This window comes from Chrysochloris asiatica, unplaced genomic scaffold (assembly GCF_000296735.1).
Source record: "Chrysochloris asiatica unplaced genomic scaffold, ChrAsi1.0 scaffold00179, whole genome shotgun sequence".
Lineage (NCBI taxonomy): Eukaryota > Metazoa > Chordata > Mammalia > Afrosoricida > Chrysochloridae > Chrysochloris > Chrysochloris asiatica.
The window spans coordinates 2,997,665-3,025,447 of NW_006408697.1; the positions used below are offsets into that span (position 1 = coordinate 2,997,665).

General features: G+C 42.7%; 1 protein-coding gene across 1 annotated transcript in view; it reads right to left on the minus strand.

Annotated features, from left to right (window-relative positions):
* EDARADD (EDAR-associated death domain) overlaps positions 1-27,783 on the minus strand; it is a 95,433-nt gene that overhangs the window by 58,631 nt on the left and 9,019 nt on the right. The window contains exons 2-4 of the mRNA XM_006872012.1: positions 21,224-21,282; positions 17,993-18,032; positions 8,009-8,067 (exon numbers count right to left, since the gene is read on the minus strand). Coding sequence (XP_006872074.1) covers positions 8,009-8,067; positions 17,993-18,032; positions 21,224-21,282 — 158 coding nt within the window. The remainder of the gene's footprint in view (positions 1-8,008; positions 8,068-17,992; positions 18,033-21,223; positions 21,283-27,783) is intronic.

A 27,783-nucleotide genomic window follows, 5' to 3' on the forward strand; every position in this document is an offset into this window, starting at 1 on the left:
TTTTAAAGTGATGAAGAGCAAAGATGTCACTTTGAGGACTCAAGCCATGTATTTTCAATAGCTTCATATGCATGTGAAAGCTGGACAGTGAATAAGGAAGACCACAGAAGAACAGATGCTTTTGAGTTATGGTGTTGGAGGAGAATATTGCAAGTGCCATGGACTACCAAAAGAACCTACAGATCTGTGTTGGAAGAAGTGCAGCCAGAGTGTTCCTTGGAGGCCAGGATGGCCAAATGTCGTCTCTCATACTTCAGACATATTGTCAGGAGGGACCAGTCATTAGAGAAGGATATCATGTTTGGTGAGGTGGAGGGTCAGATAAAAGAAGAAGACCCCTAGTGAGATGGACTGGCAACATGGCAGCATCAATGTGCTCAAGCATGGCAACAATTGTGAGGTTGGCCCAGGACTGGGTAGTGTTTCGTTGTGTTGTGCATAGGGTCGCTATGGATTGATACCAACAACAAAGGACTCTGTATTGTTGGGAGTTGCTGCCGTGTGGCTCCAGCTCACAGTGGTCTGGTGCACAGCATCAGGAAACAGCTCTGCCCCAGCTTACCATCACTGGGGTGCATGCGTCCACTGTTGTGCCCCTGGTGGACTGTGAGCATCTTCCCAGATAGGGGGTTCATCTTCAAGCACTGTATCAGAAAATAGTCTGCTATGATTCATATTGTTTAACTGGCTAACTTTCGGAAGCAGATCACCAGGCCTTTCTTCGTAATCTATCTTAGTCGAAAGTTCTGCTGAAACCTGTTCACTCCAGGTAACCCTGCTGGTATTTGAAATACTGGTGGCACCGTTTCCAGCATCACACAAGCCACCACAGTACGAAACACCCCTTGATCCTTCACTATCCAAATGTCACCATTCAAGGAATTACTCAAATTTGACATCAACTAACTCCAACTGTTCACAACAACAACTCAAGCTGTTACCTGAAAGAGATGCTTATGTTATCCCCCAAGCAACCATCTTTCAGGCCTGCCTCTGAAAGCGTTCTTACTTTTAAGGTGACAGTTATCTGTGCTTTTGAAAGCTTTGTTTATTGAAATTATTTGTGCAAATGTTTTACCTTCCCTCTGCGGGAGAAAGATGAGGCTTTCTACTCCCGTAAAGATTTACACCCTCGGAAACCCTGTACAGGGTCGCTATGGGTCGGAACCGACTCGACGGCACTTAACAACAACTAGATTCTTTGAGGGTAATCTATGTGCTGGATGTTTCACACAACATATTGCTAAGAATATTATCAAAAAACTTTGGCTTAAAAATTACTCCCCTCTGGTGTGGTGCTGTGGTTTAATGCGCCAGACGCAAAGCTATTTGAACTGCAAGGTCAGCAGTTCATGCTCACCAGCTGCTCCTCGGAAACCCTATACAGGGTTGCTATGGGTTAGAATTGACTAGATACTTAACAACAACAACAAAGTTTCCATGTGAAGGAGTTCTAGTAGCGTAGTGGTTACGAATCAGGCTGCGAAGTGCAAGGTCATCAGTTCGAAACTACCAGCTGTTCCGCAGGAGAAAGATGATGCTTTCTGCACCCATAAAGATTTACAGCCTCAGAAACCCTGTACAAGGTCGCTATGTGTAGGAACCAACTCCACGGCACATAACAACAACAACAAAAAAAAACTTTCCCGGTGAACTAGAAAGTGGTTTGAGCCTACCAGCTGCTCCATGGGAGAAAGATGAGGTTTTCTGCTCCCAAAAAAGATTTAGCCTCAGAAACCCTATACAGGGTCACCATGGGTCAAAACCAAGTCCACGACACTCAACAATTTTCATGACACTCAACAGCAATTTTCAATGGGGAAACAAATTCCATTAAGTATCTATGTCTCTCTATCCCTGATTTTTTAATCTTTCCATTCTGCTGTTTCATTATGCCTGTCAATTTTTTTTTAAAGTCTTTTCTCAATATCCTCAAGTAACTGTTTAATATTTGTCTTTGATATAGTAACAGATTTCTTGACAGAACGGTGTAATCTTTCTCATCACCCACTCCCTCTTTGATTCCTTGCAAGTGACTTTGCTCATAGGACAAATTCCCTTCCTGCAAGGTCCCAGTTACCTCCATATGGTCGAACTCAGTGATGGTCTCAGTAGGCCTCACCCTGATCCCTTTGCCTCCAGGTAATGTTGACCCTCTCCTGGCTTCTTTCTATTTGTTTTTGTCAAGTACCATGGAGTCAGTTCTGACTCACAGTGACCTTGTATTGGATTAATCCATATTTATTGAGCACATAACAACAACAACTGTTAGAGCATGACTAACAGCCCCCATTTAAATTAGGTATCTGCTAAATCCTTTCAGTCCCGTCTCACCCTATGGGAAAATAATAAATAAACTTCTTACAGAAAAACCGCCAAGGCCAGAATGACCCAAGGACACCTGAACAAACAAGGTAAAACTTAGCCCATCCATACAATCAAGATAAGGGTTTATTGGTGGGTTTACTCCCACTTACAGGATAAGGGTCTACTGGAATTTACCACCCCAGCTGACAAGACAAGTCTGTGTGTTCTAACCGCTCTGTGATTTTTTATAAAACCCTGTTCCCCTCCTCACTTGGGGGTCAGACTGATTTGGGCTTAAACTGACACTCTGGCCGCCGGCAATAAACTTTGCTCTTTAAGATTTCGAGTTGAGTTCTTTCTAACTCACGCTGCCGCAACAACCAAGTACTAATGGAGTCCTGATGTGGCACTGTGGGTTAATATGCTAGACTGCAAAGCCGGTTTGAACTGCAAGGTTGGTGGTTCAAGCTCACCAGCTGTCCTTGAAAACCCTAGACAGGTTGCTATGGGTCAGAACTGACTCAACGGTACTTAACAACAACCACGTACTAATGGAGTCCTGTGGTGTGACTCTGTGGGTTAATATGCTAGACTGCAAAGCCGGTTTGAACTGCAAGGTTGGTGGTTCAAGCTCACCAGCTGCTCCTTGAAAACCCTAGACAGGTTGCTATGGGTCAGAACTGACTTAACGGTACTTAACAACAACCACGTACTAATGGAGTCCTGGTGTGGCGCTACAGGATAAAAGTACTGGCCTGCAAGCCGTAAGGTCAATGGTTCAAACCCACCAGCCACTCCTCAAAGACCCTTCAAAGGGTCACTATGAGTCGGAACTGACCAAACAGCACTTACCGACAACTATATACTAGGCACTGAGGCCACAATTCTGTGCAAAGAGACACAGTAGCCTCTACCGTAGCGGAGCATGGTCTAATCTACCACGTGGAACTACAGAATGGTGGGTGCTGAGAAGAAAAGCACAGATGTCTTCACAACAGGTACCGTCTCTGGCTACTTGTCTGTCTGACGCTGAGCTCCATTCCTTTCTCCAGCCTCTGAAACGGTGTCCCTCAGAGCTCCACCATTGGCTCTCCTCTTTCATTTTCCACAAGAACTCTTTTTCTCGACACTCGGATCTATTCTTGGTGCAGAAACCCTAAATCAACATCTAGTGCTGCCTTTTCTACCACTTCCTGGGCATTTTCACACCCTGTCTCACTGAAACCGCAAATCTCACATACCCTGAATTTTACTACCAACATTATCTCCTCTTCCACAACCCACACACAAACAAACTCAGTCCTTACAAGACACAAATCTGCTCTTGTTAACATCAAGTTAACATTAAGGAGCTCTGGTAGCACAGTGGTTACCAATCGGGCTGCAAACCTTAAAGTCAGCAGTTCGAAACGACCAGCTGTTGTTCCGTGGGAGAAAGATGAGGCGTTCTGCTCCCATAAAGATTTACAGCCTCAGAAATCCTGTACAGGGTTGCTATGGGTCAGAACCGAGTCCACAGCACATACCACCAGCACCAATGTTCACTGGTGGTACTAGCTTCCATTTCCCAGTCAGAGACGTAAAGCCTAATCTCATCAACCATTCAGGGACCTGTACAGGGTCATACCAAACCATTTAAACTCTCTACCGTTTTGTCTGGTAGCGTAGTGGTTACGAATCAGGCTGCGAACCTTAAGGTCAGCAGTTCGAAACTACCAGCCGCTCCGCAGGAGAAAGATGAGGCGTTCTACTCCCGTAAAGATTTACACCCTCAGAAACCCTGTACAGGGTCGCTATGGGTCGGAACCGACTCGACGGCACTTAACAACAACAACAACCGTTTTGTCTGGCAGTCAGGATTCTGGGCCTGTGACTGGCCCTGTTCAGAATCATCACCTGACATCTCCTGACAAAATGCACTCTTAGTCACGGATTCTGTCTTCAGAGACATGGCTTATATATACCATCCCACTACAACGAAGTGATCCTCATTTTAGATTTCCAGCATCTCCCTGTACGTATCTCCCTCTACGTTGAGTGATGAAAGTTACAAAGGAATTTGGCATTTTAAATCATTCTATTTTAGCTTTCCTACCCATATTTATTCCTTTCCCTTTTCATTCTCTTACCCAATTTCCATGGACCAATAAAGTTTATCCCTCCTCCACTTTCATAATCTATTTCATATGTGGTAATGTCATGTCATGCACACAGAAATCACGACCAGGCATGTTCTCACCTTTCCTGGTTCTGTGTCAGAGGTGGTAATATTACATAGCCGTTCAGACAGATGGTAAGACCACAGAGAAAAGTGGATAAAGTACTCATGAGGCAATACTAAATAACAAAAGCAACATACGAAAGTATAAGAAAATGGTTTTATAATTATGCATATTAAAAAATATAAGGGCATATATCAAAATGACAAAAGGGGCTGCATAGAGAAGTGGAATTAAAGATGAGTTTCTTCAGTTTTCTAGATTGTAAATTTTAGTTAGTGTGTTTTTAAAATAAACTTTTTTAGTATAGTTTTAGATTTCTAGAAAAGTTGTAAAGCTGGTACAGTCCCTACATATCCTACACTCAGCTTCCTCTATTATTACTATTATTTTTTTTACAAAAGCATTTACTGTGTATTGAGTGAGTGAAGGCTTACAGGGCAGATCACCAATTTTACATTCAGCAGATCACTGTAATGTTTACAATCTCCTCCATGCTCCCTTGCTGTGTTGCTGAATGCCGCTGAGTCAGTTCTGACTCAACAAGGGAGCACGGAGGGGACTGTAAACATTACAGTGATCTGCTGAATGTAAAATTGGTGATCTGCCCTGTAAGCCTTCACTCAGTGCCCCACCCACCCTGCCAAACTATATGTCTAACTATGCTGTTGTTGTTGTTAGGTGCCATCGAGTTGGTACCGACTCATAGCAATCTTATGCACAGCAGAATGAAACACTGCCCGATCCTGGGCCAACCTCACTACTGTTGCCACACTTGAGTCCATCGATGCTGCCACTTGGCCAATCCATCTCGTTGAGGGTCTTCCTCTTTTTCTCTGACCCTCCACCTTACCAAACATGATATCCTTCTCCATCAGCTGGTCCATCCTCCTGACAATATGTCCAATGTATGAGAGACCAAGTTTGGCCATCCTGGCATCCAAGGAGCACTCTGGCTGCACTTCTTCCAAGACGGATCCATTGGTTCTTTTGGCAGCCCATGGCACTTTCAATATTCTCCTCGAACACCATCCTAACCCTAACTATAGCCAATTCAAATTGGATCTCAGAGTGTATGCTCAGTAATTCCCAGTTGTAATAAATGTTAGGAGTAGGATATTTTTAGTAGATGGACTACTGACTTTTAAATTACTAAAAGTAAAGCATTCTTTATGAAATCCTGTTGGAGACATCGTACATTAAATTTTTATCCCAAACCCAAACCAAACAAAAACACCAACCCCAAACCCACTGTCACTGAATTGATTCTGACTCCCAGCACCCCTATATAGGATTTTGGAGACTCTAGTCTTTATGGGAGCAGCTAACTGTCTCCCATGGAATGACTGGTAGATTTCAACCACCAACCTCGAGGTTAGCAGTCCAATGCCTAACTCACAGCAACACCAGGCCTCCCTAATTTTAACACCAACACACCACAATATTTTCCTTTGTATTATTCAAACAAAGGCCATTCAAATTAAACCCTAGAAGAAGTAAATGTTGTTTTTAAATTATAAAATGCACCAAAATTCAGATATTAAATATTTTAAGGAACATATTTCTAGCTTGTTTTTAAATTGTTTGAACTATAGAAAAAAAAAGGTGTGGGTGTTTTGTGTGTGTGTGGGGAGCTTAAAAAATATTTCTCCCTTAGTGAGTTTTCTTTGTTCTATTTGTCAAGTTGGTATCATAGAAGTTTTCTGAATAGTTATCTATGAATATTTTTGGAGTCCTGGTGTGGCGCTATGGGTTAATGCACCAGACTACAAAGGTCGGTGGTTCAAGCTCACCAGCTGCTCCTTGGAAACCCTATACAGGGTCGCTATGGGTTGGAACCGACTCAACGGCACTTAACAACTGTCAGTTTTTTAAATCCTACAGTATAGATTATACAAAGAAATAACCAATTGAAATAGGTAGGTACAGTTCCACTTTTTATGGGAATATAACATACTCCATTTTGAAAACAATGAATAAGAATCTCAACTAGGTTCTCCCTATTTTTTTAGTTGATAAATATAATTTCATCTTTTAGGGTAGTTTTTACTTGATAGAACCTTAAATCTAATACTCAAAATGGAAAAAGTGCTATACAGTATCCTAATTTACTTTCTGTAAATTAAATTAACATACTGTTAAACAAATTAAACAAACATACTGTTCTTTAACTTCAAGGGAGTCTGTATCATCCCACAAAAAAATGTTTCAGGAGCAGAATTTGGTTAAATTAAGGATTGCAAGAAAACAAAATGAAACAGAAGTATATTTAGGTTTATTAAACGATTTTTCCATTCAGTGAGAGACTATAATCTCCCCAAATTGCTAAATATCAAGACAAAGAAGAAGAACATGCTACACGCAGCCACCGATTCCAGATGTCTTTACTGGTTAAACTATTCTACAAATGGACATTTGAATTCTCAAGAGCTCTGCTTCCTGATTTACATTTCTAATTTTATCAACTAAGGCATAGTTTTGTCTTACTGCAAAGAGGTTCTGAGTACTCAAGACTACACTAATAAAGATTTATTACCACTAATGGTTTTCAAGCAAGACTAAACAAAACTTCAAATGTATCTTTTCAAAAATTAACTTGGTGTTATGAGAAGGACAGGACCAAACCAGCATATCTTGAGGCAAGACATGCTTTTTAAGACATTAATGCTCTGAATACAGTGTAGCAGATGGGAGGTATTGTGCAATCTCTTCTCCAGCTTTGAGCAAGTGCAGAGAGATGGGCTACACAAAACCATAGTGACTCAGGGAATCTGCAAGGATGCACAGCAGAACCATTCTCCACGTGTTTGACAAAAAATAAACAGCCTTTTACAGTCAGAAAACAGTATACTTCGTTGCTCTTTGGAAACAAAGAAGTATCATTATGATGAAGTCTGATTTCTAATATTTGAAAAAAATTGATATAACTAGCAATTTACAATGTTTTATAAAACATACAGAAATCCTATTAGACTATCAGGTTTGTTGCAGTTAAGAAAAGAAATTCCCATCCACAGCATCATATCAACTGAATGAGGAAGAAAGCAACTCTCCTTTCGAACTCAGTTGCGTGGCTGGCCTATTCTTGGCAAGTTTGGTAACATATTTCTTTCCAATAATGAGGAGAGTTGCTATAGTCAGTAGAAGCAATACAAGCAGGGTTTAGTTGGTTGGTTGGTTATGTGCCATGGAGTCGGTTCTGACTGTAAATCTTTATGAGAGCGGAAAGCATCATCTGTCTCCCGTGGAACAGCTGGTAGTTTCGAACTGTTGACCTTGCGGTTCGCAGCCCAATTTGTAACCCCTATGCTACCAGAGCTCCTTAGAGATGCTATATTTCTGGGATGCATAAAGATAATTTTCAAACTTAAGTTTATTATCTACAAATCCTATTCCTTGTTGATTTTTGCAGCTAACTCCTAAAAGGTTCTAGTTAGATTAGCACGCCCTATGGATAAAAATAAGTGAATCATCATTCTTACCTGATGCTGCTCATCAGAATTTGGTGGAGAGTTCAAAACAAGCGTCTCACAATCCTCAGCTGGAAGAACAAAAATGATACAAAACTTGACACAGAAGGTGCACACTCTGTGGTGAACACTACCCAGTATTACATGCCGCCTTGATAGCTGATGAACCCGGGAGGGCCTCGAATGGCCTAACCCAAGTTCCCCTTCGGACTCTGCTCCTGCGAATAAGACAGGCACAGTGTCTGCTTATCCCAGTGTGGAGGGCTGAATTCCCTGAGAGCCACAAAATTGCCAAAACAAGCCATTCACATCCTCCTACAGGAACCAGAGGGCATCCCACCCGCTCGATACCACAAAGTTTGCATCTCCACAGTCCCAGGGTGTTCACCTGCCCCGAGTGCTGCCCCACGTGGTCTTGCGTGGTGTGTGGGTGCCCCCCTCCCCCACAATCTCGGCATGTTCATCTGCCCCACATGGTCCTGCGTGGTGCATGAGTGCTCCCCCCACAGTCTTGGGATGTTCATCTGCACCACGTGGTCCTGCGTGGTGTGTGGGAGTGCTCCCCCACAGTCCCGGGATGTTCATCTGCACCACGTGGTCCTGCGTGGTGTGTGGGTGCTCCCCCCACAGTACCGGGATGTTCATCCGCCCTGAGTGCTGTCCACGTGGTCCTACGTGGTGTGTGGATGCTCCCTTCACAGTCCCGAGACGTTTATCTGCCCCACGTGGCCCTGCGTGGTGCGTGGGTGCCCCGCCCCCAGCTGTGAGCATACGTGACTAATAAAACTGCAGCCGGTCTCACTCTACAGTGTTGTGTGTCATGCATTCAGCCAAACCCAGAACCCTAGAACAAGGAGTTATCAAACACACCTTCCTCTCATGTACTTTATATCCAATTCCACTGATTGTATTCATTTGTCTCACATTTTACTAACTATTCAGGCACCTGCCAAAAGTGAAACCCAAACACTTTCAGTTCTAGTGCTAAAGTGGGGATTACTAGAGGAAAGAATTGAAGAAAAAAATTAAGCCTTGATTCTATGGGCAAAAACTGAGTGATGCAGGAAGCATCAAAAGATGGAAGGAATACACAGAAACACTGTGCTAAAAAGGATTGGCTGGTGCTTTGTTACATAGAGCCTGGGGTCTCAAGAGCTTGCAAGTGGCTATCCAAGGCAAACAACTAGTCTTGGTTCACCTGGAACAACAGATGAAGGACAATGAGGACTAGGAGGAGGATAGAGAATCTAGGTGAAGGATAGGGATTGTGTGGCTAATTGCCTCCTTTCCAAGAGGTAGTATATAATTAGGAATTAGTGGTATTGAAAGAGAAGGCCACGCTGCACTGAAGGCACTGGCAAAAACAAGGCTCTAAGAATTGATGGAATACAAATTGAATTGTTTCAACAAACTGATGCGGAACTAGCGGCACTCACTCATATCTATGCCAAGAAATTTGGAAGACAGCTCCCCTGGCCAACCAACTGGAAGAGATCTATGTTTGTGGCTACTCCAAAGAAAAGTGACTCAGTAGAATGAGGAAATCATCAGATATCATTAACATCACATGCAAATAAATGTTTGAAGGTAATTAAAAAAATGGTTGTAGGAATACGTCAAGAGGGAGCTGCCAGAAATTCAAACCAGATTCAGAAGAGGCCATAGAACAAGGACTATCATTGCTGACATCTGATGGACCTGGTGTTGTGTCTACCTTCTGGCTATTGTGAATCACTCTGTAAAGAACATTTTGAGTCTCTGCTTTCAAGTCTTCTGGGTATATATCTAGTAGTAGTACTGGGTCATATGGTAGTTTTGTGTTTAGCCTTTTCCATAGCAGCTATGCCATTTTGCATTCCCATCAACAATGGATCCAAATCCTCTAAAAATCAATATTTGTTATTTTATGGGGTTTTTTTTTTGCTTGTTTTTTAAATCTTGTTAAGTGCCATCGAGTCAGTGCTGACTTATAGCAACCCTGTGTAGGGTTTCCAGGGAGCTACTGGTAGGTTTGAAGCCAACCTTGCAGTTTGTAGTCCAGGGCTGATCCCACAGGTCTATACCAGGAGTCCTTTTTAATCTTAGTTGTTGTTAAGTGCCGTCAAGTCGGTTCTGACCCATAGGGATTCTGTATAGTGTTTCCACAGAGCAGCTGGTGGGTTTGAACCACCAACCTTACGGTTCAAACTAACCTTGCGATCCAGTGCATTACCCTGCAGTGCCACACCAGGAATGCTTTTTAATCTTAGTGGGAGTGAAGGTATCTTGTGGCTTTGATTTGTAGCTCTCTGGACTGCAAAGTCGGTTTGAACCTCAAGGTCGGCAGTTCAAGTTCACCATTTGCTCCTCTGAAACCTTATACAGGTCACAATGAGTCGGAAGTGACTTGATGGCATATAACAACAATGGCTAATGACACTGAATTTCTTTTCATAGGTTTAGTGGCTATTTGAATGTTCTCTTTGAGGAAAGGCCTATTTAACTCTCATTTTATGACGGGCTTATATGACCTTCTGTTAAGTTGTCAAAATTTTATGTATCTTTCGGTTATTATCTGTCAAGTATACAGTTTCTGAAGATATTCTCCCAATTGGTAACTTGACTTTTCCTTTTTTTGGTAAAGCCTTTTGATAAACAAAAATGTTTAATTTTTCTTTTCTGAAGGTTGCTTTCCTTTATTTTGTCGTTAGTTGTTTGTGCTTTTGTTATGACATCAGGTAATCCACTGTCAAAAGTTAGGCCTGACAGTGTTGCACTCTGCTTGTTCTAAGAATTGCAGGGCGCATTCAGGTCTGTAATCCATTCTAAAGTTGTTTTTGTGGATGATACGAGATAAGAATCTGTTTCACTTTTGGCATGTGGATTCCAGTTCCACATTCCCAGCATCATTAATTGAAGATACTCTTCTTTCCCTCATCAAATGGTCAAAAGCTGATTTTGTTTCATCAGATTTTAATCTTTAAGCATAGAATTTAACATTGCATTTCAAACTTGACAGTTGGCAGAAATGTAGTATGCTATAAAATACTTATTTACTGCCATGTAAAACATCAGTATTACACAGCTTTAACAGAAAACCATTTATGTCTGTGCTGGAAAGGCAGGAGTGAGTGAGAGATTGAGTGATTCATTGTTTTGCACTTACATTAGCATTCATGCACCTAGGATATATTGTTGTTGTTGTTGTTTTTAAGTGCCACGGAGTTGGTTCCAACTCACAATGACCCTACAGAGGGTTTCCAATGAGGAACTGGTGTGTTTGAACCACCGACCTAGCGGCTCAAAATGGCATTATCCTTTAGCGCCACACCAAGACTCAGGGTTGCTACATTTATTCAAATAAGAGACTGTATTTATTACCTCCTACACAATTCTGACTAGCATAGAGGATTTTTTTTTCTTGAAAGTTATTATCTGAGAAATTGAAACTAAAATTAGTTTATAGTTTAAAAGTTCCAGGGCCATTGAAAAGCGAGATCTTTTATTAACATTCTCAGACAGAAACCCCCAGCTCTTCTGCATCCGAATCACCTGTGGTACTGGTTGGTGGTTATGTGCCATGGAGTCAGTTCCGACTCACAGTGACCCTGCGCAGGATATCCGAGACTGTAAATCTTTACAGGAGCAGAAAGCCTCATCTTTCTCTGGCTGAACATCTGGTAGTTTCGAAACTGCTGACTTTGTGGTTAGCAGCCCTATTTGTAACCACTATGCTACTGTGGATTCCCTGATTGGCTGTACTCCAAACAACAAAAAAGCCCCACTGCCCTGGAATTAATTAGGACCCTATAAGACAGAGAAGAACTGCCCCCTAAGGTTTCCAATGCTCTGGAATCCATAGGGAAGCAGACTGCCACACCCTTCTCCCATGGAGTGGCTGGGGGGTTCAAACTACCAACCTTTGGTTAGCAGCAGGTTGCTTAAAGCACTGCTCCACCAGGGCACCACTCCAGACCTACTTAATTAGAATCTCAAAGGGTCCAGAAACCTGCAATGTTACCTAGTACCTCACTTAATTCTGATGCCTACTCAAGTTTGATTCTTCACAATAAAAAGCAGGAGCTCTGGTAGTATAGTGGTTACGAATTGGGCTGTGAACCGCAAGGTCAGCAGTTCAAAACTACCGCGGGAGAAAGATGAGGCGTTCTGCTTCCGTAAAGATTTACAGCCTCTGAAACCCTATACAGGGTCGCTATGAGTCGGAACCGACTACACGGCACATAACAACATCAACATTATGAAAACTTCTTGGCCACAATCAAACACCTTGAGGCAATGAGTCACTGGGCCTAGGGAATGAGGACCATAATCTCAGGGGACACCAAGGCCTAGTGACACAATATAATCCATGAAGAAAATGTCCTACATCCTCTGGTAATGACTGGGGGTCTTCAAAGCTTGGGCGCAAGCATCTAAGGTGAGACTATTCGTCTCTCCCCGTCCAAAGCAAAGCGGAGTAAAGAAACTCGAAGACACGTGAAAACAATTAGTCTTGAGACCCAATGGACCATGTGTACATCAGCCTACGTGACCCCGCGATCAGAATTATATGGTGCCCAGCCAACATTACTGACCACTCCCCCACTCTGAAAGGGGTTGTTCTAGAAGCTCTTGGACAGAATGGGAGAAAAATGTGGAACAAAACTCAAAATGATAAAAAAAAAAAGACCAGGCTTACTGGTCTTATAGAGACTGGTGAAACCCCAAAGACTGTGGTCTTTAGTCATCCCCAGGTCTGAAACTGAATTCACCTCTACGGCTGACCTTTCAGCCAAACAACAGACAGATCTATTCAGTGAACAATAACACCACAGAGGTAACTCGGCTCTTAGAACAATCAGCCAGATGAGACCAAAAGGGGCAGCATGTGACCAGGGATGAATGGAAGTGGTAAACACCAGGAGAAAGCAGAAGAGTGCTGCTACATTATGCAGATTGCAGAAAATGCTGTGAACCAATCAACATCATGAAACAAAATATGCATGGACTGTTGAATGGAAAACCAGATTGCTCTGTAAAATTTCATCTAAATGCACAGTGTTAAAAAACAAAAAGCAATGGGCATATGGTTTCCCCATACTAACTATCACAATGACTGATGTCTTTACCATGAACACAGATTGCTTTTTTTAATACAATGCCATTTGAATGTAACTGGCAACTTTTCTTATGTGATATCCAGACACTAAGTGTCCATCCATATCCTTCTGCCTCCCCTCTGCCCACCTACATACATGTAAAAAAGAAGCATCTTTGGAGACTAGCCACCTTTGGGTTCTAGTCATAATCGAAAGGTAGGGGACTTATTACTATAATAACGGAACATTTCCAAGGTTTGGAAGGATGACGTGGTATTTACAGAAAGAAAAGACAAGGACACACAGAAAATAGTGTTGGGCACAGGGAGATTTGGTTTCCTGTCAGGAGAGGAGAGCTTGCAGGTTTTAGGACATTTTTACTTTTGAACTATTTTACTGGTTTCCATGAAAGTGCTAATTTTTTTGTCCTAACTTTTTCAGACGGAACAACTACGTCTGCATTTTGCTGTTGTTCTTGGTACTAAGTGCCATCAAGGTGGTTCTGACTCATAATGATCCTGTATAGGGTTTCTGAGGAGCAGCAGCTGGTGGGTTTGAACTGCCAAACCACAATTGTGGTTAGTGGTCCAGGGCTTATCCTACAGCGTCACACTTAGTTATTAACAAGTTGCTCTAGAGGCCTCCAAACTAGAAGCCATATTTAAATGTAAGTTTCTTAAGGTTTCTTACCAATAGAATCAGTCTACTTTACTTTTCTTTAGCTTAACTATATGGGGTTTTTTGCTTGTTTGTTTTTTTTCTTTTTTAACAAAGATCAGGGAGGCTAGAGAAAATGGAGATGATATAATCTTTACTGATGTGACTACTTTCAAAGTGTAATTTTCCCCCAAAATTAGGCCTCAAAACTCAATGCTTTACCCAAAGGCAGTTTCTCTCAAAATACATCAAGTCACATTCTCTTCAGAACACTCAAGGCAGCAGTTTCTAGGAGATACCCAGACATCACATGATAAAAATCAAATCCACTCTTATTCCAGTCCCGAGTTTAGAGCCTACAGATTCTCATGGAAAAAGGGGTCTGACAAGACACACTCCCAGAATTCTCTAAAACCAGGGGTCAGGTGGCTGATGCAGAAACTGTGCATCTGTCTACCGGCTTTTACCCTATCAGAAAACAGTTATAACACATCCCACTTCAAAAACAGATGCTGATCACTGACATTTCACTAGATTTCCAGAGTTGATTTATAGTAAAACTATATTATTTAGAATCACGCTAGTTTGGCCTGGGTTAAAGAACAGATTTATATTGTTTATGAATAAATTAGTAACAAATTTAGCAGTATACTAAAGATTCTGTAAACTATGCTTAATCTCCTTATGAAAATAATTTTTGAAGACTTTAGAATTTTAACCATATGAAAACTGTTAAAACCAATTACAAAAAGTTCTTATTCAATAAAGTTGTTGCTGTAACACAGTGCCCTGGTGACATAGTGGATTAAGCATTGGGCTGCTAACCAACAGGTAGTTCGAATCCACTAGCTGATCCTCAGGAGAAAGATGAAGCAGTCTACCCTATGGAGCAGTCTACTCTATCATACCGGGTCACTTTGAATTGGAATGGGTGGTTGCCAGTGAGTCTATTTTGACTCCTGAAAACCCCATACATCCCAGGGTAGAACGCCTGTAGAGTTTTCAAGAGTGTGACCTAAGGAGCTCTGGTAGCGCAGTGGTTACAAATCGGGCTGCAAACCGCAAGGTCGCAGTTCGAAACTACCAGCCGCTCCGCGGGAGAAAGATGAGGCGTTCTGCTCCCGTAAAAGATTAACAGCCTCGGAAACCCTGTGCAGGGTCACTATGAGTCGGAACTGACTCCACGGCACACAACAACAACAGAAGCAGATCACTAAACCTTTTTCAGAAGCATCTCTGTCGCTGCTTTTGTTCAGTGCAGTCGTGAGAAATAACTGTGGGTACGGGTCATCATCAGGAATTCATGAGATTGCTAGACCTAACAAACAGATTGTTGATTTACAAACAGGGCGGGATATGCAACCTGGCTGTTCTAGGACTAGGAAATTTCAATAAGAATACAGCCATTAAGACAATGGGCTAGCCATTCTGGCTTCTCTGGGGGGGGAGGGAAAATGGGACACAATCCATAGAATTGTGTAGGGGGGCGGGGAACAGGAACTGGAGGAGGGGCTTTTTGGAGACACGTATTAAAACCGTTTGTTGTGGGCCATGTGGCCCGTGTGCCCGTGAATACTATGTTGAGCGCCTGATTTTGGAAAATCGAATAAAGAAAACCTCACTCTCACTAAAATGGGTACAGATTGGATTACTTGAGCATTTGTCAACGTTTCTCACACTGTGATGTCAATTCTGACTTACAGTGACCCTGTACAGAGGTTCCTAGGAGCAGCTGGTGGGTTTGAACCACTGACTTTGTGGTTAGCAATCCAAAGCTAAACTTACAGTACCACACCAGGATTCCACGGTGTCTCTGGGTGGGTTCAAACCAACAACCTTTGAGCTAACCATTTGCACGACCAGGGACTCCCATTAAATAAAGTAGCTCCGTGTCCTAATTCACTTACAAGTTGAATCCTAGTTTATGCTTAAGTAGAATTATACAGTGTTGACTTTTAAGTTTATATACTAGTCTCTTTATTAACCCACATGGGTTTTCTTTCCCTAAAAAGAACTTTAACAAGAAAGTTACTAAAGAGTGCAATGATGATATTGGCCCCATGGATTATGTTGAAAATATTAGCATACATTAACATATTATATTCTTGAATGTAAATGTTGTAAATAAGAATCGTTTGCATATAAAATGCCTATTTATTTGGAGCCAAGAAATTAAGCACTTGATACTGTCCCCCATGAATAAGGACAAAAGGAAGGTGTAGGGTAGAGTTCTCACAGTCATGTTCCTTGGAATCTCATTATAATTTTCATGAAAGTTTTTATAAAACTCTGGTTCTAAGTGAAACCCAACTGTACCGTGACTGCAGATACCATCAGGTTGCTAATCAACAATCTTTTTCTTCCAAAACAGGAAATGACATTCAATGGCCTTAAAAGGTCTTTAGCCAGCGACAAAAAGAGGGGGAAGGTGAAGGTGAAGAGAAACTGAAGTCCAGAGAGGTTGGAGCTTACACAGCCTTCCCTAGGACAGCCAGAATTTGGACTTGAATCTGGCCTTCAGACGCTTTTGCCTATACCACCGTCATGATGGGGACAGTCAAGAGTGACAGGAATGAAACTTTAATGATGTCATTTCAGGGAGCTCAGAGAAGAGTCTGGGAACAGGGAAGGGAGTAGAGAGGAGCTCTGGCAGAACCCCAAATTAGACCTGCTGGGAAATCCAACCCTTCATGGCACCAGGAAGCCTAGGTGCTTTGTGGGAAACAGGAAGAGGTACTTGCTACCTCTGACATTTCTGAAGCCAATACACTCTGACTGCATCCCATCCTAGCCCTTAGCCTGGGGTTGTCAGCACACGACCAGATAATTGCCTCACTCTGACTGGAGTCTGGAGCACAGTTTTGCAGACCACTCTGCAGTGATGATCATCATAGACTAAGGCCTCGCTAGGAGTCCCAGGGTGGTGCAAATGGTTACATGCACGCAACTGATTGGAAAGTTAGTGGTTCAAGTCTGAAGTGAAGTCGATACCTTAGAAGGAAAGCCTGACAATTTACTTCTGAAAGATCAGTCAATGCAAACCCTACGGAGCACAGTTCTACTGGGACACACCTCAGGTCACCAGGAGTCAAAGCTGAGTTGACAGCAACTGGTTTTGGTCTAACAAACTATGTTTTGTATCATGCCTAAAACATTAGCTTAATGGTTTTATATATATGTATAAATAAAAAATCGCTTTGGGGAGGACTTTTATTTAGTAACAGACCCTCTTTCCGGTGGTTGGGATAGAACTGAGTCTGCTCCTTCCCACCCAATGTCCAAGGCTGGAACACTGGTTCAAACCTGGCTAACTCCTCCATCCTCTTGATGGCAATGATTGATTCAGGAATGGATACGGGACTCAAACGTCCCCCAAATCCCCTCTTCCTTCGCCATACTGAGCAGGCGCTGGAGGCACAGGCTGTCACATGGACACCACATGGGCAGGCCTTCCTGAGAAGGCAGTCCACACAAGGTAGACCAAGTCCAACAATACGAAACACTTGCATTCCTCCGCACCACACTTCCCTAAGTGAATAAATCCCTCTTCTCTTAAAAAACAACCCAGAGTCCTAGTTACTTTCACTTTATACAGGTATTGTTCTTGTTAAGTGCCGTCAAGTTGGTTCCAACTCACAACAGTTGGCTGGTGGGTTTGAACCACTGAACGTGCAAGTTAGCAGTCCAGTGCTTATCCTACAGCGCCACACCAGGACTCCAAGAATTTGCATGTTAAAAACATCACAGATGATAGGAAAAACTGGGAAGGTAGAGTCGTGATGGTTGTATAACATGATGAAGGTATTTAAGTCACCAAATCACACACATGTAAAAAATGTCAAAACAGCAATTTGTTATATATATGTACATATATATATATATATATGTAATACAGATATACACACACGAATGTGTATGGTATATATAGAAGAGGCTTTCAAAAACACTTTTTTGTGAAAAAAAATTCATTATTTTTTAATTCTACTTTGACACAACTATTAGAAGCCCCTCATATTTCATCACAGTAAAAAATGAATTATTTTTTTAAATACAGGAATCTGATTCATAATAGCTATGAAAGAGTATACAGATTTAAACAAGTATATGAATTTCTGAAATAATCAAGTAATAGGTCATGAGCTAATCTGTAGGTAAGTTTCCATTTTACAACTTTAAATGACAAGCCATTACTTTGACTAATGCTTTGTTCAAGATATTAAATCAATCACGATGTTCAAATAGTTATATTAATTGTACATACCTTTAGGGAGTCCAGTATCTTGAATGGGATATTTGTCTGACTGTAGGAATCAACAAAAAAGGAGAGTTATTTATAAATAGTCCATTGTCAGATCAAAGTGAGAAGAATGTTTTGCTTTGAGAAAGTCATGCTTTCAATCAGAAACCTTCAAAGTGTTTGCCCTGGGATTTATCAGTAGACCTGATTGTCTTTATTTTCCATTTGTAGAAATGAAACCAAGGTGGACAAGAGGTTAATGTGAGCATGAAATGGAAACGGAAACGGCCTTCCTAATTTCCTCAGGTCTGACCACTAACCCACATTTCCTCTCTTTTCTGCACTGCTATCTTGCTGTTGATTTCCTGCAGTTTACAATTGAAATGCATTCATTGTCATGAATTATGGAGACAGCTCTTCTCACCATTTTTGTGACAGTCATTTAAGTCAACTAGTATGAGTCCTGGGTCGTAGTCACTAATGGACAACTTTGTCCTGGGCTGAACAGGACAGAATTCAAAAGGAAACTCTCCTGTTGATTATACAAAGATCTGAAAATCAGGTCCTAATTAAATGCATTCACTGGGGATATTACAGGTGCAGGAAACTCGAAATCACAAATGTTCTTATAATCACATCTGTAGGCTACTTGTTTGTACCTTATATGCAGGTATTTATTATTCTCGAGGTGGCACAAATGGTTAAGCGCTTGAATACACACGGAAAGGTTGGGGGTTCAAATCCACCCAGAGATGCCTGGGAAGAAAGCCCTAGCGATGTATGCCCAATGGAGCACAGTTCTACTCTGACATCATGGGGTCACTATGAATCAGAATCAACAGCAGCCAGTCTTTTGTTGTTGTTATTTTTGTTTTTAATATTCTAGAAACTCATCTTCACATTAAGTAATATAGTTATTCTCTGAAGAATTGCGTGAGAGGAGTAAGAAGACGCTCGCCTTGTGGATTCCGGCCCTCACTCTGGACTGGGGCCCACTATCCTCCAGCAAGATCAAAGTTGTACCTCCCAAGTTTCCTGTGGACCTCACCCATGTCTTGTTTGATGAAGAGAAAATGAAACTAATGTTTAATTAAACGCTTTGCTTTCAAGGTAGTAGAGGTTTTTTGGAGTCAGACAGTAAAGGTTCGGAACCATTAGAAGTCTCAGACCACTTCCCACAAAAGATCAATGACAGAGATTGATTTGAAGACAAACTGAGTTTCTACCAGACTGAGTTAGACCTTACAACACCCATCTGTATATACATGTGTCTATGCATCTGCCCTGTAACACCCACCTGTCAGTTTACAATTATTTATCTGTTTCCTCAGATAGACTGGGAGACATCTGCATATGTTCACACTGTGTTAATTAAACATCTAAGAAAATCCTGCAAGGATGAGCAACCAGGCCAAAAGTGAGAAAAATTTCACCGTTGGAACTAGGCCTGGAGGAAGCTCAGGATTTGGAAGGAGCAGGGTGGTGGCAGATGGCAGGCACAGCAGGAGCAATGACCTAGTGGTTGGAAGAGTGGAATGGACAGGAGACAGACCATACTGAAGCAGAGCCGTTTCCTGGGGGACAGAGGTTAATGAGGTGGGAGATGAAATGATGGAGCAGCTTACAAGGAGAACCCTGAAAGTTAGGCAAAGACATTTGAGTGTGGTGCTGTGTTAGGCTCTTGAGAAGCTTGACTCACCCACCATCTATGTTACTTGCCTTGTGCCCAGCACTGCATATGGGCAGATGGCCAACACAATCTTGAGGAAAGTCATTCAGGTAGATAATTCCAGTACAATATGACAAAAAGTTGGGAACGGGCTATGGAAAAGGGGGCACCTGAAGGCCCCAGGTCAGGCAGCAAAGTCTTCATACACGGATCAGGGAATGCACACGAGTTCAATAGCTGAAGAAGTAGGGAGATTTTCCTTGTTACAGGGATAGTATGATTGGGGAGAGGGCATGGGTATTTGAGGTGCAGGCAATAGCTATATATGGCACATCGGGTGACTGTGAACAAATAGTGAATAAAAGTCCACACAGCCTGAAGCAGAGATATGTACTGGAGGTAGGTGGACAGGGGAAAATGGGGCTGGAAATGAAATCCAAATGTCTCATAGATAAGGTCCTGGCGGATCTGGCCTGCCACATCCAGGAGTATACACTGAATCCTGTAAGCAACGGGAAGCATTCTGAATAAAAGGAAATTATCATACACTCTGCATGGAGGAGTCCTAGTGTAGTGCTGTGGGTTAATGCGCTGAACTGCAAAGTTGGTTGGAACCACAAGGTCAGTGGTTCAAGTTCTCCAGCCGCTCCTTGGAAACTCTATACTGGGTCGCTATGAGTCGGAACCGACTCAACGGCACATAACAACAACAAATATGCATAGAAACACATTTAATGTTGTCAAAGGTATTTATTAGATCATGTTGTTGTTAAGTGCCGGTGAGTTGGTTCCAACTCATAGTGACCTGGTATAGGATTTCTGAGGAGCAGCTTGGCGGGTTTGAACAGCCAACCTTGTGGTTCAAAGACCAGTGCTGATTCTACAGTGCTCCACCAGGGCAATACCACATATTAGAGCAGGACTCCAGGCTGGGTGGTTTTATAGAAATCAATTAAGTTATAGTTTCTAAAGTGTAGAATGGGAATAAAAATATCTGCCCCACCATCATATAGGAGAATCTGAGGGATGAAACATGTATGTGAAAGTTTGGGTAAACTTTAAAGCAGTAGACAAGTTGTAGAAAAGTTAAGGGGGTGATATGGAGGGAGTGGGGCTCAAAAGGTTTGGCTGTTTCCAATTTGGCACCAACTGGTGCCTCAGTTCTTCATCTGTAAAATGGGTAGTTAATATCAGAATTAAACATGATTGCAAAAGCAAATCAAATAGTGTGTCTAGATGGCATATAAACAGTACTCAATAATTACAAAGTAGTGCTATTTTTTTCCTTTAATCTCATGTTAAATATTTCAACGGAGGGGCATTAAAAATAGACAAATATTAGAAGTAGACATAAACTTCACATACTCTAAGATGATTTCTGGTATGTTTAAAACAAGAAAATAATCCAACACCAGTCTTATTCTGGGGAAACTTATGTCTTAGAGAATACCATGACTTACCTTGGAAAAATCTTATCTTGGTATTTCTGATTCTAATGTAAAAACACAGTAATAAGATGCAAAAAAAAAAAAATTAAAGATAAAAAACCAAGAGCCGTTAGTATTCATGTAAAATTTGCAACCTACCATGTTAAAGGATAAAGTGCTGGGGTCTGTATCCTCCACGGGTTCCTTTGCCACATGATCTGTTAAAAAAGAAAAGAAATGGAGAGTATTTGTTTTTGTTTAAAGCACCAACATGTCCTTCGATAAATGTGTTCACATGTTGGAGAAAAACTTCTTTGTAATCATCAGTGCTGTTTTTGTCATTTAGTGCTGTTGAGTCGGTGCTGACTCATAGCAACCCTGTATAGGGTTTCCAAGGAGTGGATGTGAATTTGAACCACTGACCTTGTGGTTCAGCACATTATCCCACAGCGCCACACCTGCAAGAAAGAGATTAAGAAAAAGGGACTTTTTTTTCTTCTTCTTAAAAACATACTTTGAAACAAGTTACTTATAAGTATCTACAAATATTTAGTATTACACATAACCACAAAATCTGCAGACAGGATATTAATGACTCTTGAATATCTGATTTGATATAACTTTGGGTGGGAATTATTTAATTCTGATTTATGCCTCTTTCCTTACTTCCTGCTCTTCTGCAATTGGTTTTGGGCATTTAAAAACATTACGCTTCTATAAGGAGCTCTGGTAGCGTAGTGGTTACGAACCGGGCTGCAAACCTTAGGGTCAGCAGTTTGAAACTACCAGCTGTTCCGCAGGAAAAAGATAAGGCATTCTGCTCCCGTAAAGATTTACAGCCTCGGAAACCCTGTGTAGGGTTGCGATGAGTTGGAACCAACTCCACGGCGCACAGCTACCATATGTGGTTCATGTGAATACAGTAAAAAATGCTTTAAATTATTTTTTTTCACACAAAAGCAATTCTGCTTTCTCAATACTTTGCTTCTTCTGCTTTACCATTTGTTGTATTTATGATATTTAATGATTACAACTGTGTTTTAAAGGCTTTGGTCAGGGTCACTATTAGACCATAATTTGCACAAACTAGAAAAAGACTTCTCCCAGACATTTAATTGTCACCTGTCAGAAGACTGTTTTCATAACTGATCAGAGCAATGACGAGTGATGTTTGGGATGGTGCAGCGCACAGCTTGTGAACAACTGAGTTGTTGTGCAACAATGGCTTTGGGACAGGCAAGATTCAACACCCTTGTTGTTCTAGGAATAGCATGGTGAGACAACTTACGGACATCGTAATTCATATCTGTTCTCCTGAGACGTTGCCCCTCTGAGAGTATCTGAGCATCCCCATTTCTTTGCCCAGACGGTGCTGCCTATGCTCACTGCAGAAGCTTCGCTAAGGCAGCATCTCTTTCCTGAAGGGTTTCACTATTGAAATTTTGCGAACCATACACTCATGTAAACAGCAAGCACACACAGACAACGGGAAGAGTGATGACATTATGCCAACAAGTTGTGGGATAGCGCACATATGCGCATACCTCACATGCTCTGTGACCTCATTCACCTCAGTCACTAGTCTGAAAATATCACTTTTGATCATAAAACCACAAACCCATTGCTACCGAGTCAATTCGAACTCATAGGAACCCCAGAGAACCAAGTAGAACTCTGCCCCCATAGAGTTTTCAAAGCTGTAATCTTTACGAAAGCAGACGGCTTCATAATTCTTCTCCGGAGCAGCTGGTTGGCTTGAAGTGAATTGCTTAACCTTTCAGTTAGCAGCTAAGCGCTTAACCACTGTAACACTAGAGTACTCTGGTCAGCAAAACTAAACAGCGGAGACTGCATTTGCTGAGGCAGCTGCAGGCAGTTCCATGTAGTGATCTGCAGCTAGATACGTAGCATGAAGCCTGGCAGAGCGTGTTCACAGGGCACAGGGCAGTCTGGGTGTGGACAGTCACTGCCCAGCCTCCTCATGGCCCCTGGCCAGTCTCAGGTCTGTCTTGTCTAGACGAGGGATACATGACCTCTGTACCTGTAGCTCTCACGCACCCTCCCGCTACCCCCAACATCCACCCCATCAGGAGAGTCACACAGTCTGAGGATGGCAGCAGACCAGCCGGATGACAGGTGGAAAGCACATGGCTGGGTACAGCAGCCTCGCCCACCTGACTGGCCTTCCCAGGTTGCCCGGGTAAGTGTCTGTGGCTGGGAACCAAGGCACCAACAACAAGGCTTCACATTAAACCCACTGGACAGAAAAAAAATGAAATTCCACAACACTTGAAACTAGGGGCCCTGGCCAAAGTATTTATGTAAATCCTGTGAGGGGTTGCACAGTATGCAAAAACGCACACCATTTGCTGTATTTGTATAAACACATTGAAGTAGCCCAGAGGAGTGGGGGTGGGCGGGGAGAGCTTCTGCAGGTGTCCTCCTGTGGGGCTGGGATGTCCACAGGCTCAGCGTTTGCTGACCAGAGTACTCTAGTGTTACAGTGGTTAAGCGCTTAGCTGCTAACTGAAAGGTTAAGCACCCCTGTCCCTGAGATGGCACACTAACAGTCAGGTTCCCCGTCTCAGCAGACACAGTGCCTGGCATAGAATCAAGGCACTCAGATTCTCCTATGGTCTAAGGAAGGGCGCTGATGTGCCGTGGAGGCGGTGCTGACTCACAGCACCCCTGCATAGGGTTCCCAGTCTCAACAGACACAGTGCCTGGCATAGAAACTAAGCGTCCCTGGGTCTCAAGGCACTCAGATTGTTCTATGGTCTAAGTAAGGGCGATGATGTGCCGTGGAGGCGGTGCCAACCCACAGCACCAGGGCGATGATGTGCCGTGGAGGCGGTGCCAACTCACAGCACCCCTGCATAGTGGTTCCCAGGCTGTAAATCTTTATGGGACCAGAAAGCCTCATATCTCTCCTACGGAACAGCTGATAATTTCGAACTGCTGACTTTGAGGTTATCAGCTCACTCATAAGCACTACACTACTGGAGCTCCTTTAAGGAAGGGCTGATGTTGTTGTTGTTAAGTGCTGTCGAGTTGGTTCCGACATAGCGACCCAGTATAGGGTTTCCAAGGAACATCTGGTGAGATTGAACTGCCGACCTTGCAGTTCAAAGGGCTTTGCAATTTGGCGCATTAACTCATAGCGCCACACCAGGGCTCCTGAAGGAAGGGTTGTTGTTGTTGTTGTTAAGTGCCGTCGAGTCGGTTTCAACCCATAGCGACCCTGTACAGGGTTTCCGAAGCTGTATATCTTTACGGGAGCAGAAAGCCTCATCTTTCTCCCACGGAGTGGCTGGTAGTTTTGAACTGCTGAACTTAAGGTTCGCAGCCCGATTCGTAAACACTACTGTACAGGGCCCTAATGAGGCTGAATGGAATTTCCTGCCAGCCCAGTGAAGTACAGACTCAGACGGAATTTTAAATACATGTAAATGAACAGTCAAATTGTGTTGCTAACTCCAACACCAATGGCTGACCAAGTAACAGGCAATTCTAATACCAACTCCCCCGTGTGCTGAGTGGTAATCATCAGGACACGGAAACCCACAGAGGAGCACACGGCCAGCCAGAGGAGAGCCTGCAGAGGAACTGGCAACTGAGTCACAAAGGTCTAGGTAAAGGTGGCAGAGAGGGCGTCAGGAGGGACAAGCATTTCAGGCAGAGGGAACAGCATAGGCAAAAGGCCCAAAGATGAGAGAGAACGTGACACTCTTCAGAGTACTTGAAATGGATCCTTTCAGCGAGAATACACCTGCATTTGATTTTCTAGTTTTTCTTTCCTCTCATATTCTGGTTCTTGGCTGGGGATAAGGCCACTTCTTGTTATTGTGAAGTGCCATGGAGTCAGTTCTGACTCATAGAGACCCTGTAGAGGGTTTCCATGGAGTGGTTGGTGAGTTTGAACCACTGACCTTGCATTAGTGATCCAGTGCTTATCCTAGAGTACCACACAGGATTCCAGAGCCACTACTGTTATTGCTAACTGCCATGGAGTCAGTTCCAACTCATAGTAACCCTGTCTAGGGTTTCCAAGGAGCAGCTGGTGAATTTGAACAGCTAATTTGGCAGTTCAAACCAACAATGCATACTAAGATGCTTGACTGTCTTATGAATATTGGTTGCCCTTGCCTAATACTGTAAAATAAGACACTTTGAGTTGGATAGAAAGGAATGTCGGGAAACTTGATTACAGAAAGCTTGTAAGCCCGTCTTCAGCCTATAACTGATTGGAATACCTAAAAGGGGTTCTACAACTTGCCCAGTGAAATAGACCTCTTGAAGAGCCTTTGCAGGATCTTATGTGGAATCCTGAATCCCATCCAGAACTTTCTGAAGTGAGACATCCCCATTAGCAAGGACAAGCAGACCAGCCTGGAACAGCGAGAGCGATAGAGGATACATCTTCAAAGAAAGATCATCAGGAAAAACCCAAAACATAAATGTCAGCATGACTGGCTACTACAAGAAAAAGTAAGCTATTCACAGGGAAGCCATCAAGGCAAGCAATCAAGTTCCTTCAGGACAAACCACCATCTAAGGCTAAAACTCAAAGGGAACACATGTGCAGGCATATAAGCTTGCTGACGACCACACTGGTCTACTGGTAAGTGGAAGTGGGGGAAAGGCAGCAATGAAGAAATGGGCTGAGTTCAATCACGGACTCCCGTTGACCTGGAGATGAAAGAGAGAAGAGGAAGGGCTGGTTGGTCCAAAGTGTGGTCAGACCTGGGGATACCTGAGCCCAAGGACATAGCCACAGAGGACTAGAGCATCCAGCTGATATGAAGTGAGGGGAGATGCACAAGAACACCTAAACATGCAGACAGTACCTATATGACCTAGCCTCAATGGCTCGATAATCAGAACTCGACTAAAGGAAGATTAAAAAAAACACAAGTTTTGATAAAGGAAACACAGGTAAATTGCTACAATTTGATGAACTTGACCTTATCATGGATATGTTGTTATTGTTGTTATGTGCCATGGAGCCGGTTCCGACTCATAGCGACCCTGCATAGGGTTTCCGAGGCTGTTACTTTTTACGGGAGCAGAATGCCTCATCTTTCTCCTGCGGAGCAGCTGGTAGTTTCAAACTGCTGATCTTGCGGTTCGCAGCCCCTTTCGTAACCGCTACGCTACCAGAGCTCCTTTATCATAGATATAGTAGCTCAAAATACCAACGGAGACAGAAGGAATCTTCACATCAAGTATCGATGCTATCCCCTCTGTAAACAGAGTAGATAAGGAAGGGCAACTGAGACACTGGCTACCTAAAATGAGGGGGTGATAAAGGCACGAAGTGACCAACTTACAAGTTTTCAAAAGGGAGTTTAGTTAGAGAGTGTGAGCGGGAAGATAGAGCACACACTGAATAGTTTTTGTTTTGTTTTTAAGTTTCAAAAATGGGCTATTTATTTGTTCTGAATAAGTAGATCCGCCACGATTAAAAAATTGATGTGGTCTTCCCATTGAATAGTTTTCATTTTGTCTAGATGGGTCTGGTGAAAAGAGATGGGGATAAGATTCTCATGATTCAGTAGTGAGTAACTGTTATCATGACAAATTGTGTCACAATTGTAAAGGTAGAAGTTTTGTAACAAAAACAAGGGAGTAGTTAATCTTACAGTCCAGAAACAGAAGACTCTAGGACCATCAAGGGAGAGAGAAGAGCACAAGCGGAATGCGGTACCTTATCCAGAGAAGTAGCAACAACAGAGATAGAGGCAGAGATGGAGACATGGAGAGAGCAAGCGGCTGAGGACTCTAGATTCATGGAGAGAGAAGGACTAAGCGCTGGTGGCCAGGAGGCAGACTTGCAGGATGTGCCCTTTGGTGATTTAAATTATCATATATGCCTGAGTCTTTTAAAAAAGCTAAAATCAATAGTGAGAAACACTGGTAACTGATGGTATATGGAGGGGATTATAACCATTGTAATCAAACAAGGTGTATGATTTGTTGAATGCAAAGCTGATGACCTGCCCCATAAACTTTCACTCAATTCACAATAAAAACTTAAAAAAAACCCCACCAACATTGCAGTCAAGTGCTTATCCTAAGGAACCACACCAGAACTCCAGAGTCTCTACTAAGTAACCTCAAATCCCTTCTCCCCTCTTCCTGTTAAAGCCTAATTGCAAATATTTCAGTTACACTAAAGGCCTCCTGGTGTGGAGATGTAGAACCAGCACTGGACCACAAAATCAGTTTGAACAGAAAGGTCAGTGGTTCAAACTCACCAGCTACTCCCTGTAAACCCCAGATAGGGTCTCTATGAGTCGGAACCAACTTGACAGTGCTTCACAACAACTAAAGTTACAGAAATTTATGTTAACTTTGTGTTTGTGTTAATAGGCATCAACACAACAGAGTGTCAGGTGAAGGAGCACTGGGTGGCAGGGAGGAAGACTGACAGCATCCGCTCCAGACAGCTGCCCACTGGGCCCATGGCAAATTAGTCATGCTCCCTACAGAAAAACTCAGATGAGAGGTAGGGAAGAGACTAGGACAGCTTGGAGGCAAGGGCTGAGAAAGGCGTAAGTGCACAAACAGAAGCAGTGAATGGAGAAAGTGGACAATCACAGGAAAGGGGCACTGGATTGGGCGGAGACACACCCCTGCAAGCTAGTGTGTGGCCCAGGACCAGTCCAAGCTTTGTGCACCTCACACTCCTACTCTAACACGTGAAGAGTGGACCAAAG